Here is a 23694-nt window from a genome sequence, read left to right on the forward strand (position 1 = left end):
TACCACTGCCTTCAAAATCAGTCACTAAACATAGCTTTTAAGTCTTAATTACAGACTATGCTATTGGGAAAACAGTTTTAACTCTTACTGTGTTTATATAATGTGTTTGCAAGACAGTAATAGAATGTCACAAAACTGATCCTTTTTAAAATATACTCATTTCAGGTACTTGGAGTCTTCACATAGCAATATCTACTGTAGGATAAATGCAATATTTCACCTCACATACCAAATATTATTTTATGTCTTCCTCTGTGCATTTCTCAATTATCTTTGAATTCTGAGTGCTGACATAGATTCAATTACTTCAACATCTACTTCAAAAAGTAGCTGGCTCTTGTTAGAAACCATAGCAAGCTCTAAACACATATTTCAGGATTGATATTCTGACTGTTCTTTTTGCTGCCATTAATGTAGTCATACCAACAGAGAACAAAATTTTGAATTTTGCCATTACAGAGAAATCAGGGCTTGGATATAACATAGGGGAGACTGTACTTTCTGATATAACTGAATGGAGTATGGCTTCGTTCACTGATGTAAATCAATAGTTCAGCCAAGGTTTGAACAGGTGGCAGGTAGATGGGAAGAGTCACTCGGTCTCAGGAAAAGAGTAGAGCACTGTTTTTTCTAGTCATCACTGACATCTTCCTAAACCTGAGTGGGAATCACCAGTGTCATAACACCCTGATTGCTACTGTACAGTGGAGATGATGATAAAACTGAGAAAAAACATGTGTGCAGCCTAAGTCCTATTGACTTAAGCTCCTGAGTCAGTTCTGAAACTCACTGTGGACTTTTGAAAATTTTAGTGACTTCCCTAAGCTATAAGTTGGGAATATTCTTAAAGCTAAGACTTTAATCTAATTACAGAATCCAAGATTTTAAAAAAGGCTTAAGAATAAGTTTAAATTAAATATTATGTCATTTATTGTGTTTATTCTGGTAGTCACTGGTGCTACTAATGTAGTTTTTCTTAGAAATTTGGAATTCTACATGCTTAATGTATAGCTACACATATTAAGAACAGAGTCATAGAGTATTATTTACTGCTACTGGAAAATTCTGTGAAGACAGATCAGTGGTTCCCAACAGTTTTTCATACATGGTTCTTAAAGTGAAAAAATTTAAGTCTTATGTATGGTACTCAGCTGAAAAGAGGTACCTGCTGTACCTGTATCTAGGAAGGCTATTGTGTTGAAGGTGGCCACAAATGTGCTTATTTTGCTAAAAGCTTCGTGGGAAATTGGATGGTACGTGCAGGTCAAGTTAGCAAGCCCATTGTTATACGAAGGACTGGCAGTTGCCTGAGCTGTACTGTAAGATTTTACTTGCCTTGCATAATTAAAGACATGGCAGTCTATTACTATGAAAGCAGCTAGGTTAACCCAGGGTTAAGACAACACCATCCAAGACGCAAAAGTCAGGAGAAGGGGCGTCAGCACCTCAGTAGCTATTTGCCTAGTCGTTTCCATGTGCAGAGAAAATCTTAAGCTGACTTTGTTGAAGTTGGCATCACCTGACTCCCACAGACCTCAATTCTTGTCACTGTGGGAGGATGCCATACATAAACTGAGCTGACATGAATAAACAAGTGCAGTGTTCTGCCAGGAATAGTGCTAAGGTGATGATTGTGTGTCCTGCCAGCCTTTGAAAATATTCTTGAAAGTGTTTTCTGTGGTTTCCTAGGCAGGGACCTCACACAAATAAAACCAGGAATGCAATTTACCCCAAACCATAAGCTAATATAGAGTTCAAAGAGAATAATCAATCAGAAAATAGAAAGCATTCTGTGGATAAATTTCTGTTTGCAGATGTTCTCTCTTCACTTAATACTGTTCTGTAGGTATCTGGACTGTCTCAAATATTTTGCAACACAACCGTTGAGAGAATGTGGATTTGCTTGTGAGGGAGATTTTCAGTTTCCCTTCAACAATGAATGAAAATGACTCTTAGCTTTAATATTAGAGATATCTGGAGAAGAACATACCTAATCAATCTATAAAACTACATGTTTTTAAAAAGAAGACGAAGCCTGATCCACCTGCTAAACTTTTCATTACAAACACTAGCAATCCTATAAATCGTATTTGGGTAGTACCTGGTACTCTAATATCACTGCAGAATATACTTCATGCCCCACTTGCTGGGTGAGAGGTCAGGAATGTGATTTTAATAACGTATGTGTAAGTGAGAAGGCTCCAGACGTAGAGGTGGCAGTGAGATTGCAGTGCTGATGGGGAGAGCAGGGCAGTTCTTTTTCCCCACTGGCAAATGCTTATTGCTCTGTGTAAAAGGAATCGGACAAAACACCAAAGGATTTTGTGGGCGTAACATACTGTAAATGTAGAGCCTAGGAGGCAACTTTTCCATTAGCAAATCAAAATGAAGTGGAATTAGAGTAACACATTAAAACTAAATGTTGCTCAAAATACCGTAAGCATGGTGACTACCTAAATTCTTTCCCTAGCTGGAGTTGTCCAAGTCATCTTTTCACTTCATGTCTCTGCTAGCCTATGCTGTGCAGAAGGACCAAGAAATTCATTGATCACCCCGTTTACTCTGTGTGACTGATGTCCTGTAATGGATTCAGCTAACAGGAACCAAATCTGATACTGTCAAATAAGATTAGCAGCCAAGCTGGTAGATTTGAGCTCTGTCTGAATGCTGAGTAGATAGGGGTCAGTGGGTTTCTTTTGGTGTCTTGAGCAGGTTGGTGGTGTTGGATTTCGTATTCCACAATGGTCTTTGAGATTAGTCTGTGCACTGTGGTGACCTTATTCTTCTCATCAAATTTATATTCAGATAGCTCTGATTCCTTCTCCCATTTCTTTTGTCTTGTGAGCTCTGTGTTTCATTTGTGTAAGAGAAATGCAGAAGGAAAAGCAAAAGCTTCTCAACATGCAGTTTTGAAATTGAGAATACCATAGAATTCCCAGAGTGTGTTTCTAAATTTATTGAGGCCATGGGAGCTCTAAGTATGTTTGTGTGTCCGAATTGCACCCACAATATCCTGTACTGTGTCATTTGTTCCATTTTATCTTCAATAGGAAATTGCATCCTGCCGAAAATGCATGTTACATTTAAACTATTATGCTGCTATTTAAGCCAAAATATTCTTATCCATTCTAAGGTAACCCTCTTTCCATGTTTTGATCTGCAGTGGCCACAAAGACCTCTGCTTTCTTTACCTCCAGGCTCAGCTAATACTCTGATTAAAACCTAGAATATGAAGAGACTGTTTGGCACTAAGAGTCAATGTTTAAATCTCTGAACATTAGTAATATTTCAGATAAAGGGGTCAGTTTTCCTACATGTGAGAGAACTTCGCAACAACACATTGTGTTGGCTTCTACTCTGAGGAAAAAAATTCCAGACTTGTATCTTACAAGACTGAGTTATGTCAGAAGTATGATTTGAGATTTTCCAAGAAGGAGCATTAGTCTCATATAATTTGGGAATAAAATATTTGATTGTTTTTACTGTTTAGTCTCCTACCACTTGTGATAACTGTTTTATCACAAGCTTATGTATGTTGAAGCCTTAAAGTAAGGGATGTTAGTTTTCTGAATCTATGTGTAATTTGACAGCACTCACTCCCTTGTGGAAGTGTAGTTTAACTTTTCTAAAATTTCTCTCCTTCAGTGCTAAACAAACCCTGTTTCTGCATGTCTGAGTCTAGGTGGATGCGTTACGATTACGTCTGGAAGAGAAGGAGACTATGCTAAATAAGAAGACTAAACAGATTCAGGAGATGGCAGAGGAGAAGGGGACTCAAGCAGGAGAGATCCATGACCTCAAGGACATGTTAGAGGTGAAGGAACGCAAAGTTAATGTTCTTCAGAAGAAGGTAAGATTGTAGAGGTCTAAGTCAGATACACATCTCTGATGCATCTTGATTTCCAAGTCTGTCAAAAAGTCTGAATTAGAATTTACATTTTGGAGATTAATGATTGAGTCCATTCATGTAATGGGAAGATGGTGAGTGATTAATTTCAGTTTGAAGTTTTGAAGAAAAAACATAGAAAGAATTCAAAGCAGAGGTTGTTGCCTTTCAGTGGTTGCATGTGCTGCTTCTGCTTTCACTTCATAATTAACAATGACTGAAGTGTTTGTAGGAGGGCACATCATCTGAAAAGTCAATCCTCCCGCACCCACCACCTTAACCAAAGCCACGCTGATTTGAAGCACAGGGTACTGGGTGACTATGACTTCAGTATGTGACTAAATGAATGAGGGGTTCTATCAGCAGAAGCAATTAGGATGATTCCTGTGTAACTTACTGAGAAAAGTTCAGGGAGAACTTTGTATAACTTTCATTAGAAATGCTGTTTTATCATACTTAGTATTTCTTGGGAGCTACTAGAACAGGATAATTAGGGTTCAGACTATCCTGCATATCTTTCTGGATAAGAAAATGTAGGCCTTGTCAGTGAAATGGGGGAGGTCTGGATAAGAAAAAGTAGACCCTGTCAGGGAAATTGGAGAGGTTTCCCAAAGGGCATTGAGTCCTAGGGCAATGAATGTCATTATGGATGATCGTTTGCAAATTGCACACAGTGTTTCCCAAACAGCTGCTACACAAAAGAGAGAAATGCATGTATCACAAGAAATTTTAATTTACAAAATATTTTTTCCTCTGTGTTTTTAGAGAAGCTGCTCTTGGAGCTCGTATTCAATGTATTAGGCTGTGAATGTGTTTTTTTTCTAGACCTTTAAGCAATTCTGTGGAATTTTTGTAATTTTAATAGTTCAGAATATTGATTAATTTCTGACGCCTGGCCAATGCCTTTTCTTCTAGCATATAGCTATGAATCATGAGGGTTTAGGTCATGTTCAGTTCTGTTACAGCAAACTTCATGCAGGAATGGAAGTTCAGGCATGGAGTTTAGCCATAAATAAGTCATTAATAATTCTACAGCAGAGCCCTAATTCCCAGTCTTCATGGTCTCATTTTTTGACTGTTCATCTTTTTAGAAACACAGATTTCTAATTTTTGTGCTGTGCTTTCTCTTTGTTTTCAAAATTGGTCATGCACAGTCCAAACATTAATTGAGATCCCAGCTAAATGTTTAACCAAGAAGTGGGGAACCTGACATTTGCGTGAATTTTAAATGTCAGTGGGGTTGTTTTACTTCCATTTACACTGTTTTTTCACATTTTCTTATTTGCTCTGCTTAACTCCTTAGGATGATCTTTCATTGGTTCATTTATAGGCAGTGCTAAAGGTTCTCTTTTTACTCATTTTTTTAATACTTGTTTTCTTGAGACCACTGTAATCCATATTAAGACAGTTTCATCTTGTCTCTTCATGTGGCTAGCCTGTTTTTTGAGGTTCGTTTGCTGCTGCTTTCAAGTAAAAGTAGATGGTCTCTTCACCCTGGAAAGTAAGGGCCCAAGCTTTTAGATGTAAAGGTTTTGAGGTCTTGTTCTCCTAGATAGCTCAACAGAGGATAACACTGCCATAATAAACTCCAATTTGAGTTGTTTTGTAAACCTGTCTCTGAGCTTCTTAAACAAAGAAACATATAACCTATCTGTAGAAAAATAGCTCTTTGCTGCTGCTATCTAGAATCACATGCAGAGATTTGAATTTGCTTCAGCCTTCAAGTTGTTGGAACCATTTCCTTTAACGTGAACAGTTAAATTGTGAAGTTTTTAAATCCAAAGATGATTTTTTCAGTTTCTATAACTAGCAAACCTAGACTATTTCCAGCTGACACTACTTTTATCTGGGGTTTGTGGTGCAATATGGAATTTTTTTATTTTCCGCATGGCCTAGGGTAAATGAGCACAAATTCAGTCCTTTAAAGTTTTAGGATTGATGTCTTTAACTGAATTTCTTAATTGGTTCTCCAGACCTGGCATCTAAGGCTGTTTGGGATTTTCTATAGATTGGGATTTGCATTTTCTTGTTCTCTCTAGCATTTTTCCACAGAAAAGCAGACCTTGAGAAAATACCTAAGGAAGGACAGGTCTGATTTTCTCTATATACTGTGGAAGTCATGAGAACTTGCATAAAGTCTGTTTCAGGTGCTAGAGAAAAAATTATGAAGTCTCATTTTTCTGATATATATGCCTGTCCTTTTTTGACTGTACAGATAGCTATTTCTGCCCTCTGCCTGGAACTTCAGAAGCTTGTAGCTCCTCTCATATAAATGTTTTTCTTTTAAAGCTTGTAAACTCTGATTTACTTTTTCTCTTTTGCATTTCTAGAGTGCACCTTGTTATTAAAGTGCACAGCCTGTTTTCTGCTTTATCCAAGTGCTGTCTTTCAGACCTTCCAGGACAGTTCAGAATTTTATTTTCTTAAAAAAAAAAAAAAAGTGCAGCCTTTAAACATTTGTTTAAATGCACAATAGTCTTTTTATTCCTCCCTCTGATTATAAACTGGCATGTTCAGACAGATCAGGTTTTAATCTGTATATTCTAATTGAAGATCTGGATGGTACAGTTTAAAGTATCTTCAGAGGTCACAGATAGTATTTTTTTTTTTAATTGGCTTAGTTATCTGATATTAAATGCTTGTTTTAAGTTCATCAACATGACTTAAGTGGTACTTAGGCATTTTGATTGAACACAGTGAAAGACTATGAAAGACGTGTGGTACGGAAAAAGCTTTTCCTCTTGTGTAGTGTTAAGAAATATTTTTCTATGGATAACTGGAAGCAGCAGCAGCAGCATATAAATGCTGCTTGCAGTTATGAGGAGGTATGGGGTACAGGTGTTGGCATGTTGAAGGAATTTAACCGAATTAATAATTAGATTAGTAGATACTATTCAATCAGTTTTTACCAAGTACTCTTCCCTCAGTACATACTCAGATTTGAGGATGTTTTTGAAGTGGGTACTCTAACAAACTAAATTTTGAACACTAATTTTTTTTTTTTTAATGCTAGGTAAAAAGAAAATTTGTAACAAAAGCTAAAATCATAAAGATGTTGAAAAGAAAAGAATTTATTGAAAAATCATTATCTTACATAACTTACCTATTTAGGAAAAGTTGTCTACTTTCTTTTGAAATTTAGAAAGATCGCCTCTACCAGTAATATAGCCATAGCCAAATGATATATGGCTATGCTGGGCATTTGGACTTCTGTTCTATTTTTTTATTTTATTTTCTGTGATCGTTTTAGATGTGTAATCACCTATTCTGATGACACTGACGAGAAATCGTTTGGTGTGCTGCCCAAAACTGTGCTACGCTAAATATCTGCAATTTCTGTTGTTGAAACAAAAATTATTTAAAACGCACCCTTTACTCTTGGGTCTCTGTTTGGATTCATTGACGCAGGCCACTGCATAGTTTGTTTTATGAACTATTAATATAATTGTTGTATTGATTAAAGGTGGTGAACTAGAAAGTATACTTTCTGGTCATTCTAAAATCCAGATGAAGAAAGTAATGAAAATTTACTGGTCAATTAGAGATCAAACAAAAGATACAGAAGAAGATTATGAGCAACAAAGGTCTGAAAAATTAACATGACAATTGGCATCACTACTGATACCCAGTAGGCACCAAAATACATGTTCCAGGTTGCTGAGGAAACCACATGCTTCACATTTTAAATTCTGGAATCTTTCCAGTTCTAAGCTCCTACAGTGATGCTGCTTGATAGCACCTTTATTTGAGACAATAGAAATAGGGCAAATGCAAGAAATTCGGAGATTACAGAAATGAGTTTTAGCTTTATGTCTGAAAATCTGATGCAAAAACTTAGTTTTATAGAGCTTCAGGATTTATTTTTTTTCTCTCATTTCATTGAAAGTAAATCTTGCATAGAATCTCATTTTAAGTTGTTAGAACTCCAGGCAAAGGGAGAGTGTCAGAAAATAAAATAAGGGATCATGCTGGGCAAATTTGAAATCTGAACCTGAAAAACATTAGATTGTGCTTCATTATTCTCTTTGCCACATCTGTCTATGTGTGCTGGTAGGCCAGGATGAAAAGGAATAGAAGAAAAAAAAAAAATCAATACTTTGCAATCAAAGCATTTTAGAGAAATAGCATTTGGGACAAAAGGTAAGTAACGGTTACTCTGAAAGAAAAAGGAAGCAGTGAATCAATCACCCCTTGCTTTGGGGGGAGGTCATGTTTTGTCTTGGGTTGGGGGGGTTAATACTACCTTCATTGTGCAATGCAGCTGCAGGCAAATAAAATGCAAGTTTGGGGTTTGGGGGGTTTTTTGTTTGTTTTTTTTTTGTTTTTTGTGGCTGTGCTGATGTTACTTGTTTAGCTAGTATTTGGGAAGACTCCAAATGCAATTTTCTTGCTCTTTTGGATAAGAAGCATTGCCTTTCTCCAGAGGAAGTAAATGCCCTCTGCTTTTCAAAAAGCTTAACTATCTTATGCTTAATAAGAAATACTGTATGGCAGGAGAGAGAGAGAGACTGCAAATGGAAGTTATAACTCAGTTGTTTAAAATCAGTAGTGGTCATAGTTACTACAACAGCAGTGTTAGTTTAGTATTCATAACTTATAAAGTTCAGTGTTTGTACTTTAAAGGTCATTTTCTTTCCATTCCCTCATCTGTGAAGTAGATTTACCTCCTCAGGCAGCTCTTCTGCTCCAACCCTGAAGAGACGACAGAGCACAGAGAAGGAACTGCATTTTCAAACACTTAATTCAATTTATGGTAGTTTCATCTTCCCTGGTGTGACCTTGAACTTGCCTACCAGATGAATGAATATATGGCTTTGTAAGAATTGATAAAATGCAGGATGGGCTTTTAGATATCCCTTTGAGACTTTCTACGATGACATTTAGTGCTTAAAAATCCTATAGTATTAACACGGTAGGCAATGGCCCGTTCAAACCTGCAGCATGCGTCTGAGTCTCTGGTTGTGCAAACTATACAGAAAAGAATGAAGTAAGACTGTCCCAGCAAAGATGGCCCACGTGTACATTTACAAAGTGGGTGAGCATATGCCCTCTTATTTAAGACTGGATAAGTTTTTGCCTCTGTAATATACCTGTGGTGAAGCTTATTCTTTGCTTTTTACATGCTTGAATCATGAACATTTAAGGAGGAGCACTGTACAGTGCTCCAGGATCATATTGGTCTGCTCATCAGCCCAGCTTCTGCAGGGAGGTAGAAGGAAGATATGCTGGGCTTTCTGCTTGGCTAGGACAGATGAAATAGCTACTTTTCTTCAGGAACTCTGTGGTTTAACAAGCAGTGCAAGTACAGGAGTATTTCTGTAAATATCTCTGTCAGAAAAAGACATACTTCTGCTCCTTTTACTCCAGGTCTCAAGGCATGCCACTGAACTGGTTCCAAACCCAGTTCAGAGATTTCAAACACCACAAAAAAGACCTAAAGTCCCCACAGGCTTGTGCCAGCTTCTTTATTAAAACTGACAGATGTGACTTCAAAGATGTGTCCTGGAGGGTCATGGAGGACTTGTCTCTCCGTGTCCCTGAAGGGATATCAGATCACTTCTGCTGCTGCTTTTTCTTTCATTCAAGCCTTTCTGTTATAGGCTTGCTGACTACCACTGAACATATCAAAGTTGAAACTTATGGCTTTTAGAAATTTCCAGAAGCTGTTTTGTCTAATTTGTTACCCTGTGTCTCCAAGATGCTAGAGTCCCTTCTCTTTTCAGGAATATCCTCTCAGAATTGCTTTACCATGTGGGATGGAATTTTAGATAGAGGTGTTATCTTCAGTTAGAGTAATAATAGGAGAAATTAGACAAGCTTTTAATCCTTCATCTCTATCAAAATACCACTATATAAAATCTTGTGGTAGCAATGAAAGTTCCAGGGAACACTGGAGAGCCTTCATTATGTGAGTTCAAATTCAGCATAATTATCCTGTGAGACTTTTTCATTTCTACCATTCAGGAATGAGATTAGTTGTTTAATTTCCACATGGGAAATGAGGACACAACACAGAATTTATTTTCATTTTATAGTGAGCCATGACCACATTGAAAAATAGGATCCTTACCCTTCTGTTTGACTTCCCACTTCTCCGAGAATCCATTGAGACTTTTTAGAGAAATTGCAGCCCAGCTCAGATGGCATGGTGTGTCTTTTTTTTTCTTTTATGAATGTATGACTAATAAGACATTATTAGGGCAGGGGAATACATCAGTTTCTTCATACCACTTTTCAACTCTTCGCTAGTTTAATTTTAAAGGTGACTGATTAGCATACAGATTCAGTGTCAGCAAGATCATTTCCCTCTCAGGAGAGGCTTTAGCTCGTGAGATTTGATCTTTTTTGATCCTTTCTGAGCCATATAATAACATACATTTTTCTGATTTGGAATGTGGGTCCTAAAAGGTCCACAAGCTTAGCTTCAGACAGTATGTTCAGTGGCAGATAGTCCATAGGTTACAGGTGCTGGTAGAGGTGACAGTGTATTCTCCAGGGACTGACCCAAGGAATATACTTTTGATCTTCTTGCCTAATCCAGATCAGTCATGGCAGATGCCTTGTAGCTTGAAGAGCACTCCAGCATTCTCATTGTATGAGCTTTTGGTTTCCAAAGGAGCCCGCGTTTCACGGCTCCAAGTTGGGTGCTGTTATGGCCCTCACCGGTGATTTCATAGCCTATAGTAACAGGTATCTTGTTTAGGTTATAATAAACAGTACGTGATCACTTGAATTAATTGGTGAAATTCCCTTTTGTCTGTTGGATACTTCATACTTCGTTATTGAAAACAATAAATCGTCTCCTGGGCATTCTTGGCACTATAGTGAAGAGTTTGAATTGCTTTATGTCATTGAACCAGAAGTGGGAGACTTAGTACCGTTGTCCTAAGCGCAGATTTCTACTGCTGAAGAACATTGCAAGATGTTTTTGCATTGCACATCAACAGAGGAAACATGAGACTTTCTATTCCTAAGGGTCTTTGTTCAGTGCATTTATAGTTTTAGGGCAAATTGTTTTCACAGAATCATGGAATGGTTGAGGTTGGAAGAGACCCCTGGAGGTCATCTTGTCCAACCACCCTGCTCAAGCAGGGCTACCCAAAGCTGGTTGCCTAGGACTATGTCCAGACAGCTTTTGAATAGGGTTGCATAAGAATCACTTTTATTAAACTTCAGAGCAGTGAAATCTGTGAGTGAATTTACTCATAGGTGCCTAACATGCACTTGAAAATTGTTTAATAAATTATGTGGGACATCTAAACTAGTGGAGGAGGCATAAGTTAAATTTGAAAAATTGATTTTACACAAAACAAATTTTATGCCATTACAGTAATTTTTAGTGCACAGTTATGGCTTCTAATGCAGCAGCTATATTAGAGGAACCTACTAGATTCTAAATAAATTTGTATGCCTGGCTATATTATAAATTAGAATTTGTAAATGGAGAATATGCTGCTTTATTTTTATATAACCCCGTCTTTTGCTTGAAGCATTTTGTGATACCACAATAAAAATAAAAACATCTGGATCATATGTAGCATATGTACCTATATTCCCAGATGTGTGGTAATAGTCTTTTAAAAAATCGAATGTTCTGATGTGTGCGAAAGATAGCAGGCCAATTTCTTTTTTTGAGATCTGGTAATGTAAGGAACATTCACTCAATTTATATTGATGTTATTAAAGAATCTTGCCTGTTGCCTTTAGTAACTAAAGTACTTGATTTATTTACTTTTTTTCTCTGAAGTAATGAATATCTACTCCTTTTAGATAAGCAGTTTCAAACGAAGAAGGAAAACGGGACGGTGAGGTTAACGATGTTAGTTCTGTAGTTCAGCTATTGTAGCTGGCTAATGTAGGGTTTTAAATTAATACACGTTGCTGTAATAGTGTCACATAAGATTGATAGCAATAGCAAAGTTACAAGAAAACTCCATTGGAGTTTCTGATATTATCTGTGCTCCAGCGTTCCAAAAAACTGAAACCACAATTCAGCGAATCTGTCATACTGAAGGAATTTTTTTTTTTTTTTTAAGTATCGCTCAAAGAGGAGCAGTCATTTTAATACTATGTCCTTCTTGTGCCTTGAGATAACCTCTTGATTGGCAAGATGGAATGTTACTCATAGGTAGTGGGACTGACAAATTCTGGTTTCTTGAAGGGATCTGGGAGAACAGCCAACTGTGGGGCCTCTTGGCTTCATTATAAATTAAACGTGTAGTTTTTCTGGCAAGATAAAGCTAATAAGCTTTGTTGGTGTATTCACTGTTGTACTAGACAAATACAAAGTTCCCTATGATTGAAGAGGCAGGAAAAGCAAGGGCGTATGCCATTTTTGAGGTTACTTACATCAGTCTTCCTCACATGGCTTTTCATTGCTCTCTGGGTTGCAAAACTTCACAATTTCCAGCACTTTGGTCACTGGGCGTCCAGGCGTTTTCTGCCCCTGGGGGGATTGTCTGAGCTGTGTCTGGAACAGACATTAGTGATTGCATTAGCCAACTTAGGGATCTTCACTAGAACAAGGAAGGAGTAATTTTTCAGTTTAAATCAATAATTGCCTGGATTCAAGAGGGAATTTTGAATCCACTAGGCTAGACAGTCTTCTAAGGTGGGTCTCTGCACAATATTTATACAGTCATTAGGACTGTAATAAGGCACACGTATATGAATAGCTTTCAAGCCTGTGATTTCACTTACCCAAAGGATAAGAAAACTGGTCAGTATGGAGTAGTGTCATCAGGAGAAACTAAGATCATCTTGTCCCAGAATAGCTTGCGTTTGATAATTAGGATGCTTCTCTGCATGATGAAGGGCTTACATACCGTCTGGCAAAGATGGGTGGAGGATGGTTTTAAACACAGAACTTCTGGATAAAGAGGACCACTCTCTGTCCCTTCCAGACTTTATTTTCAGTAGAGACTGGATTGTTGATTTGCCTAAAGCAGTCTGTGGTATAAAATGTAATTAAATGATGGTACTAATTTAATATATTGCGTTCTTTAATTTTTTTTTTTTTGAGCATGGGCCATGAAAGAATTTTGAGTTTGATATTTTGTCACCTGTCACTGTGTGTTCTGAAGTAGTTCTGTTAAGAGCAGTGATAGCTAAATACTAAAGAATACACACCTACACACGCTCTCACTCTTGTGTTTAGTATTTACAGTATGACTTCCTAATCCCTTCCTATTCATCACTCTATATCCTTTCTAGAAGAATGAAATGGGACAATCACAGTTGACTGGGCATGTTTTACACTGGGATTAGAAGCATCCCTCCTTTCCTGAGCTCTTCCCTCTGGTTTAGGGCAGTTTCACCTTACCGTATTTCTTTGATCATTTTAATAAATCAGTGGTTTGGACAAAGTAATTCAGTGTCTGAATCCAAATCTCATTTAAAATCTTTGTTCAAGTTGTACAGCCTTCTGCTTGAGTGATCCTAAACAATGATGTAAATGGAGTTTAGTTTGCTGTGAGGATTTCCTTTATAGTCAACATTAAATCCCATGTTCCCATCCTATTCATTGGTCTGCCTCAATATTTGGTCTTTTCTGCTTCCTGATTTCCATTCTTGGGTATCGCAGTGCTGTGATGAGCTAAGCCTTTCCATTCTTCATGTCTTTTCTCGTCACCCTTTTTTCTGTAATGAGAGCGTGATATGTAGCACTGTACTACGTATGTATCTAAGCAGGGATGTGTCAGTAGTTATGGTATCCTTACTCTGTGTAGAACCAAAATCAAAATCTAAAGCAAGTCAGGAAAATAGCATCAGTATTCCTGAGTATAGGAGATCAAGTTGCCATAGAATGTAGAGTGTTTTTCACAATAATAATAAGTGAAACTTGGTTTATACAAGTAAAGAAGTTTAATTCATAATATATTAAGTTTTTCACTTGACACTTTTTGAATGTTAAATAACTTTGTGAAGCTTGAGCTATTCTAAAAGCAATGTCACAACTTCTTAGTTTTATCCTGCTTCTTACAAAACAGAGTATCAGATCTAAGTTAACATTTACTGGTTCCAATTTTTTCCCTTGTTTTATGAGCCTTCCACAATGAAGTAGTTTTCCTTATTGGAAAACTTATTTCCTTATTTTGAACATTTGGGAACCACCAATACGAAAATACTCCGAATTATAATATTTGTATTTTTTCTGTAATAAACTTTCCTAAATCAAATCTGTGTACGTTTATTGTCAAAGTCTTTTGTGGGACTTGGAACAGGAATGAGCAAATGTCCCCAAAATACTTGGGTTTTTTAATCCATTTGTATTTGGTAGGTCTTAGGAGTAAAACTTTAGACAGCATAGTCACAGAGGTTGCTTCATAATGTCAGGACACAGCTGAAAGGAGAATTAGCATGATGTTATTCTGCATGATTAGGCCAGGATTTCAACAAAATGGATGTTATCCATAATTAGAATGTGAAATAAATTACCAGATTATTTCAATTACGGTTCTCAGTATAAGTGACATTTTAACATATATGAAATAAATGAGTAATATATAAACTTAGTGTTTCATTGAAGAGGAGAAGCAGAGTCTAAATGAATTTGTTTTGCTATTTGTGATAGCAGTGTTCTGTTTTGAATTACTTGGGTGAATGAAAGTATTGCACTCAAGTTGGAACCAACAAATTGTCTTAACAAACAACCCAGGTTGAAATCTTGTTGGTGGCGGGTAATGGATACATTATCTTAGGTGATACCAGCAAAAACAAGGGGTCACCCAGTGAAGCTTTAAGATAAATCAGTGATACAGTTTTTTTATGGATTATGTAATTAACCCTAGGTACTTAACCAACTGGCTCACATATTGCCGAAACAAATGTCTTATGAACAGCTTTTTATTATTTAATTTTGTTATTTAATTTGCATTTTACATAAAGGTATTATCCATTCATATTGAAACCTGTATGCTTTGAGACATAACCAATATCAGTGAGTTGAAAAGAGTGCCTCCCTCTGCACCCCTCACTTCAGAACCCTCTCTCGTATTGGCCGGTGTCCATGATAAGATTTTACAATTCAAAGACTCTGCTTTCGACTAGGTTAGGCTATTGATATTATTGAACCTTCTCAGAATGAAGCAATTTCTTAACTAAATTTAACTGTTTTACAGCTGTCTAAGGATGTGAGTCATTGCTAATGTGTAAATTTTTCTAGGCAAATGATTTGGAATTGAGACAACGCTTAAGAACATATATATTGGCTCCCCTGAAAATGTGAATTTCAGGTCATTTACCAACTCAAAAAATCAGTCTTCAGACTGGGGGTCGTAATTTTTTTCTTTTTTTTTTTTTTTTCTTGAGTTGAATTATGCTGGAGTCTCCTTAGAAACTTGTAAGGAAAATGCCTCTCAGTTTTCAGAAATAGCAAACTTTAGCGATAGGATTGTGTTAGAAGGTTTGAAGGAAATTCAAGCTATTTACTAGCAGGACAGAAGGATTGAAAACATGATAGTAATTTTCTGAGAATATGATTTGAAACATCTGGTTTAAATACTGATTGTTATAGGGAATATGACAGTACAGAAAAAATTCTTTACTAGTTGGAAGGTACTATAATTCAGTTTATGGTGACTGTTCTTGTTAGTTCGACTTTGCAGTGATCTGTCAGCAAACTGGCGCTACCAGAGGATGATTAGGTATGCAAAGGAAAGGAGGACAAAAGGAAGCAAAGGGATGGAAATGTCCTTAGAGACTATTTATGTAAACATAGCTGAACTATTTTCCTGGCTGATACAAATCTACTTGCGAAGCACCTTTGTATGAGAAAGCACTGGAAAGAGAATAGTGTCCTGGTTTTGGCTGGGATCGAGTTAATTTTCTTCCTAGTAGCTGGTATAGTGCATATAGAGGGTGAGCGAGCGGCTGTGTGGTACTTAGTTGCTGACTGGAGTTAAACCACGACAGTCCTTTTTGGTGCCCAACATGGGGCAATACAGCAGATTAAGTTTTTGAGAAAGGGAAGAAAATAGTCCAAATCCTTCTGAAGGCCCATTTTGCCATAAAACAAAGTAAGGTCAAGGGATCTGCACAGGAGATCCTGTTTTTAGGAATAAAATGGCAAGATGGACATCGTCAGATCCCAGTGGATGTGATCAATAAAATAACAGCCATGTCCTCACCAACTAGCAAAAAGGAAACACAAGCTTCCTCAGGCGTTGTGGGTTTTTGGAGAATGCACATTCCAAATTACAGTCTGATCATAAGCCCTCTCTATCAAGTGACCCAGAAGAAGAACAATTTCAAATGGTGCCCTGAGCAACGACAAGCTTTTGAACAAATTAAAGAGGAGATAGTTCATGCAGTAGCCCTTGGGCCAGTCCGGGCAGGGCAAGAGGTAAAAAATGTACTCTATACCACAGCCGGGGAGAATGGCCCTACCTGGAGCCTTTGGCAGAAAGCACCTGGGGAGACTCGAGGTCAACCCCTAGGGTTTTGGAGTCGCGGATACAGATGATCCGAGGCCTGCTATACTCCAACTGAAAAAGAGATATTGGCAGCATATGAAGGGGTTCGAGCTGCTTCGGAAGTGTTTGGTACTGAAGCACAGCTCTGCTTGGCACCCTGACTGCTGGTGCTGGGCTGGATGTTCAAAGGGAGGGTTCCCCCTACAGATCATGCAACTGATGCTACATGGAGTAAGTGGGTTGCACTGATCACACAACGGGCTCGAATAGGAAACCCCAGTCGCCCAGGAATCCTGGAAGTGATCATGGACTTGCCAGAAGGCAAAGATTTTGAAATACCACCAGAGGAGAAGGTGATGCGTGCTGAGGAGGCCCCACCGTATAATAAACCACCAGAAAATGAGAAGCAATATGCCCTGTTCACTGATGGGTCCTGTCATATTGTAGGAAAGCATCGGAGGTGGAAAGCTGCTGTATGGAGTCCTATACGACAAGTTGCAGAAACTGCTGAAGGAGAAGGTGAATCGAGTCAGTTTACAGAAGTGAAAGCTCTCCAGCTGGCTTTAGACATTGCTGAATGAGAAAAGTGGCCAGTGCTCTGTTTCTGTACTGACTCATGGATGGTGGCAAATGCGCTGTGGGGGTGGTTGCAGTAATGGAAGCAGAGCAACTGGCAGTGCAGAGGCAAACCCATCTGGGCTGCCGCATTGTGGCAAGACATTGCTGCCCAGGTAGAGAACCTGGTTGTAAAAGTCCATCACGTAGATGATCACATACCCAAGAGTTGGACTGGTGAAGAACATCAAAACAACCAGCAGGTGGATCAGGCTGCTAAGATTGAAGTGGCTCAGGTGGGTCTGGACTGGGAACATAAAGGTGAATTATTTATAGCTCGGTGGGCCCATGACACCTCAGGCCATCAAGGAAGAGATGCAACATACAGATGGGCTTGTGATCGAGGGGTGGACTTGACCATGGACACTATTGCACAGGTTATCCATGAATGTGAAACATGCGCTGCGATCAAGCAAGCCAAGCGGTTAAAGCCTCTTTGGTGTGGAGCATGATGGCTGAAATATAGATATGGGGAGGCCTGGCAGACTGATTATATCAGACTCCTGGAAACCCGCCAAGGCAAGCGCCACGTGCTTACAATGGTGGAAGCAACCACCGGATGGCTGGAAACTCATCCCGTGTCCCATGCCACCGCCCGGAACACTATCCTGGGCCTTGAAAAGCAAGTCTTACAGCAACATGGCACCCCAGAAGGAATTGAGTCAGACAATGGGACTCATTTCCGAAACAACCTCATAGACACCTGGGCCAAAGAGCACGGCATTGAGTGGGTGTATCCCATCCCCTGTCATGCATCAGCTTCCGGGAAAATTGAACAATACAATGGACTGTTAAAGACTACACTGAGAGCAATGGGTGGTGGGACGTTCAAACGTTGGGACACACATTTAGCAAAAGCCACCTGGTTAGTCAACTCTAGGGGATCTGCCAATCGAGCTGGCCCTGTCAAAACTTTTATGTACTGTAGAAGGGGATAAAGTCCCTGAGGTGCACATGAAAAATATGCTGGGAAGACAGTCTGGGTTATTCCTGCCTCGGGCAAAGGCAAACCCATCCATGGGATTGCTTTTGCTCAAGGACCTGGGTGCACTTGGTGGATAATGCGGAAGGATGGGGAAGTCTGATGTGTACCTCAAGGGGATTTGATTTTGGATGAAAATAGCCAATGATTTGAATTCTGTGATGTTAATTGCTATATAATACTGTATGTCATCACTACTATGGTTGCTCTATACCATCTCAACAGTATTACAGTAAGAATCACCCAAATTAATGAAGAATGAATTTAAAACCGAGCAAAGTGCAGTGATGATAGAACCAGACAAGCACAGCAGTGATGGAACCAGAACTGGCTTCAGCATGCAGCAGTCCAACACCACACACCATCCCTCCTGCCCTGAAGGACTGTTGCGACAGATGGAGCCCAAAGTCATGGACTAAATGAACTCAACGGACATTTTATAGGGATGGCCCATAGACAAAGGGAATGATATCTCTGTGTATATATCAAAAGACAGGAAAAGTGGTGGTGATTAATTGGAATGTATTGGAAAGTGTAGGACCTGGGCATGACGTAGATGTTATAGAATAAGGGGTGGATACTGTCCTGGTTTCATCTGGGATAGAGTTAATTTTCTCCCTAGTATCTGGTATAGTGCTGTGTTTTGGATTTAGTATGAGAACAATGTTGATAACACACTGATGTTTTAGTTGCTGCTAAGCAGTGCTTACACTAGTCAAGGACTTTTCAGCTCCCCATGCTCTACTGACTGAGAAGGCTGGAGGTGCACAAGAAGCTGGGAGGGGGCACAGCCAGGACAGCTGACCCAAACTGGCCAAAGGGACATTCCACATCATGTGACGTCATGCTCAGTACATAAACTGGGGAAAGCTGGCCAGGGGCAGCAATCGCTGCTCGGGGACGGGCTGGGCATCGGTCAGCGAGCAATTGCATTGTGCATCACTTGCTTTGTATATTCTTTTATTATTATTATTATTATTATTATTATTATTATTATTATTATTATTATTATTATTATTATTATTATTTTCTCTTCCTTTGCTGTCCTACTAAACTGTCTTTATCTCAACCCATGGGTTTTACTTTCTTTTTTCCTGATTGTCTCCCCCATCCCACTCTGGGGGTGGGGAGGGTGAGCGAGCAGCTGTGTGATACTTAGTTGCTGACTGGGGTTAAACCACAATAGTCTTTTGGATCAGTTGCAATTGTTTGTTGCTCCTTCACCAAAGGTACAAAATAATTAACTGTCTATAGAAGTTAAGTCAGTTTTTGTTGTGGCAGCACTTCTTCCTGCATACCAGTCGTTTCTCAAGTCAACCTTCTTGCGTAAGTGTGCGTGCGAAGTTAGGTCAAGAATAAAGTATTAATTGCATTAGGTGTCCTGCAATTCCTAGATTTTTTTAAGCTTTGTTTTCATTGTGTGCAAGTTTCTTCCTTTTGAAGCAGAAGCAGTGTGCCTGTTTGTGGTCCATATGTTTATGTGATAATTAAGGTTTTATTTTAAGTAGAAATCACAAAAATAAATTCTTTGTGCTTTCTAAGCTGCATAGCAACAAAATGCTTTATTTGTAAAACTAAACACTGTAGAACTTCATGCTAATTTCAAAGGACTTTTTGCAGATTGGAGATCATGAGGGTAAAAATGACAAAAAGATTTTATCTTCTGAAAAAGCAAGCAACTTTTTTTTTAATGGGAGCTATTCTGAATTTTAACTGGACCTGAGTAGCAGTAGATAAGTATGACTGTGTAAGATGTGCCACTATGCTGGAGCTTCCCCATCTCAAATTCTCTTTTTGTCCTGTCCTCCTCCATGCTATCCCCACCCCCTCTAGCCTGGTTCTCTTTCTTAAGCCAACTGTATGTTCCTCTGTAGCCCATGGCCACTGAAGGAGTCTCCTGGTATAAGATTCTCCATACCAGTTCAAGGTGTTACAGAATCCCACTATGTTAGGTTCAGCAACATCAGGGCATTTCCAAAGCACACAATGATATTCCAGCGTGATGTTGCAAAGACAGTAATGTTCCAGATAAGCACTGAAGTAGAGCAGCAGTAAAAAGAAGAAAACTTTCTTGGGAGGCAAAATAAAAATTAATCCTGTCTTCACTGGGTAACAAAATTAACGTAAACTGAACCAATGTTTACCGCTTAACTGAACAGTTCACCATCTCTACACTGAAGTGTTAACTGGGACTCCAGAATTTAAAGTTCTTTAAGAAGAGAGAGACCGACCACCACTGGAATCTTGCATTTCATAGTGTCTTTAATTTACTTTATGCTAAACAAACTTTACTAAATTAACTGATATGCAAACTACTCAAAGATGATTTTTAGTATAATGATTCAAGAACAAGAATCTCTGAATATAACTTGACAACAGTTTAACCATATTTATATCAATTGGTTGGATCAGAAATTAAAAAGATCATACTGAATGCAGCTGAACTTTGGAAGGAACTCTGACTTGTGTTTGCCAAAATGTTACTCAAAAAAGGGAAATGTTTTTGATCTATCCTGAACTTCAAAACAGCTTAAAAATCTCACCTTTGCAACAAGACATGGTATGCCTGAAGCTTCAGCATTCATTCAGCTTCAGCATGTTGTTGCTAGTCTTGGGAATTTAACCTTTAAAATTAATAGCAAGAACATTACTTTCAGTCTAATTGATTCAATACAGCAGTATGATACTCACTCATGTGACAGACCTTATTTCACTGGGGACTTTAAAAGCAACACCTGATATTGGAGGTTCAAATGGAGCCAACACACATACAAAAGATCAAATTTTGCTTCCATCCATGCAGTGATGAGCTATACTTCCTCCCCTTCCTTCACCACCACCCCCCACCCCCCACCCCAGGAATTTGTTAACACTAAACTAAATGTAGATTTTTGTAGTTCATGCAGGACTGTTGCGGTGGTACTTTTGCAAGATCTGCAATAGAAAGACGGTTATAGTGATGAGGTTTTCAGTGTGACATTTATAAAACTGGAGCTTAATCTTATAACACTGACCAGTAATATCTGCTTATAGGCGTTCATTATGGTCTCCAAAAAATGACTTTCAGAAACACAGTAATATTTACAAATCTAGTAGTGTAGCGTTCTTGAACAGTCTCTCAAGACTTAAGGTGACCTCTCATTAATACATTTGAGGAACAAAATTTCTTGGGTTCAGATCCATCTCAATTTTCTAGAGTAAACACCTTACCCCTTCTTCTGAAGCAACAATTTTTTTTGTTAGATACAACAATGTGATCATGTCGATTGTAACTGTGACGTTCTCATTCTGATTTTGATGCAAGCCCACCTTTCTCAGCTTCTCAAATACTGTAGGATTCTAGCAAAATCAAGTATGACTGCAGGCTGTCAAATTTTTATCATGATATTGGTATTCTTACATTGAAGGGAGTGGCATGTCTCCAACTAGACAGAATTGTACCTGTTCTATCATCACATACCTGCTCACTCGCCCATTCTCTCTTCCACAATGGCTTTTTTTTTCCTCATGTTAATATTCCTGACACAGACAGAATCACCTCTGCCTGTGATCGGTGAGAATCCATCATCTCCTTGTAGTCATTGACCCTGGAGCTGACGTGACCAATAGTGCCTTTACAAAACCAAGGAAGAACTGTTTGGAAAGCTCACAGCTTATGTGAAGTTTTTGTTTATTTGGATGGCTATGCCATAGGAATAGAACAGAAAACCTCTCAACCCACCTGATTATTTAGATCCTTTTTACAGTACTGCTTCCACCGGATGAAAGCTAGGATTGAAAAAGTGGGAGGCTTAACAGTATCCTGAGATATTCTTTTGTACATCTGCTCTTTTAATACAATCAAGGAATATTATCAAGTGTTAAATTGATTGTCTTCTGTATATTCAGTGTAATTTATGATGATCATGTCATGTTACTGATCAAAACAATCTCTTTCCGGAGCTGCACTGAGGAAGTCAAGTGCAGAATATAAACAAAGGCATTTTCACCATCTGTAGAAAAAAAAGTACAGTGAAAGATTTGTCTGCAGGTAGGTAATATAGCTAGTTACTACATGTTGGAGATACATACAAACAGTGGAATATGCAATGAACTTTCTCAAGTTGAGAAAGATTTTGAATTTTGAATGGGCATTTTGCATTTTTTTAAATATTTCCAAACATTATTGGATCCTCATTTTTCTAAGAGGATTGTTTCACTTTTTTCTTACTGTCTCAGAAAGAAGTAAGTTAAAGGGCTTTTACCACTTTTAATTTTTTTTTCTTTCACGATTTTATTCCTTTTAGAAGAAGTCAAACAGAATAGCAAGAAGAAATTTGAAAGTGGGAAATGAAACATAAATGCAGTTAATTCTGTTACAACCCAGGTGATGAAGAAAGTTGTTGTTGTAAAGTGTCCATCTTTGATTAAAAACAAATATCTTGAAGGAGTAAAAAGGTTCTTTTCCCTTAACAGGGAGGGGGGGGGGAAAAAGAGACTGAGTAACCGGTTTACAAACCCACTTCATTTATTCTAATTTGAACATCACTGGTACAATAGAAATTGTTTTCCAAGTGTCCAATTTACACGTACCGTAGGGTTGATGATGGTTCTACAAAAGGATTTCTTGGTTGAAGCATGATATGAAGATCTACTAGTAACCTCTAACTAGAGGAATTTGAGTATCTAATGGCCTTGATGGGTATTAAACTAGATGCGTCTCATTTAATTCCCTGGGCTGTTTTTTCTTTGCATTTGCATGGGGTTTTCAGTGAGATTGGTATTTGCAAAAAGTAGAATATTTCCTTGCCTTTGGAACAGAATGCCAGAGGAGACTTCTCTTGCCTCTGCTCCTGTGCTTCAGGGCTGGAAGGCAAAATAATTAGTTCCACACAACTAGGAATAAATCACCCAGGTTGAAACATGATAGTGCCTGACAACTGGTAATGTTGGGAAAAAAGATTTCAGTAAATCATTATTGATGAGGAAATTGGTATGCAGAGCAGATGATTCCAGTGTATTTATGTCTACCTTTACAGTAAGCTTAGTGTTGCTAACTTATCCATAGATTGCTGTGTTTACTCTGCAAAATAAGTATATATGGCAAGAATAAAGATTGTTAATAATCTAATAATAGTATACATTTTTTATTTTTCCTTTTTAGAAATTTTGTACAGTAATTCCTTAGGTTTGTAGAACATTTCAGAGGAAATTCATCATCTTCCAAATATTTCAAGATTAAACAGTACTGGTTCAATCCTTGTCCCTTTATGTTTTCCAGAGGGCTTGGAGATTCCATTGCTATTTATTTCATCTTTTGTTGGGTAGAAAAGAAAGACTGTATTTTGGTTATCTGTTTTATTTCTCTCTGTTATTTAAGAATTTGTTCAGAATTACTTTTTTGGAGGGGTTGGATAGGAAAAAAGGATGGTAAAACAAATATGATGTACATTATGTATTCTTTTTGAAAAGCGTTCTCAAACTACTTGCAAGGACATAATAGCAAAATTATTCATTAACTATATAGGCAAAATGTAGACTATTCTTTGCTTTTTTCTTGGGATTATATCATTTTGCAGAACCTATAGTTTAGCTATTATTTGTTACAGTAACAGAGGTTTGGGAGAAAAATGGAATAAGGCTATTATTTTGTTGATTGTGATTTCATAAAGGAAATGTTGCCTCTGTTGTTATAAAAGTGTTTCAATTTGGATACATCATTTGGTCCAGTTCTAGTTTTCTGTAGTTTTAAGGGCATGTCCTTGTTGGGAACCATCAGTTACCTGACCCTGCAAAAGGCACAGTTGTAGGTAGAGTGG

General features: G+C 38.1%; 1 protein-coding gene across 10 annotated transcripts in view; it reads left to right on the forward strand.

Moving 5' to 3' along the window:
- Nucleotides 1-23694, forward strand: part of ERC1 (ELKS/RAB6-interacting/CAST family member 1) — a 309608-nt gene that overhangs the window by 93308 nt on the left and 192606 nt on the right. For all 10 annotated transcript variants that reach the window (XM_076341250.1, XM_076341288.1, XM_076341261.1 and 7 more), the window contains one exon: nt 3683-3850. In XM_076341250.1, the coding sequence (XP_076197365.1) occupies nt 3683-3850 (168 nt within the window). The remainder of the gene's footprint in view (nt 1-3682; nt 3851-23694) is intronic.

The sequence above is a fragment of the Aptenodytes patagonicus genome, chromosome 1 (assembly GCF_965638725.1).
Source record: "Aptenodytes patagonicus chromosome 1, bAptPat1.pri.cur, whole genome shotgun sequence".
In the NCBI taxonomy this organism is placed as follows: domain Eukaryota; kingdom Metazoa; phylum Chordata; class Aves; order Sphenisciformes; family Spheniscidae; genus Aptenodytes; species Aptenodytes patagonicus.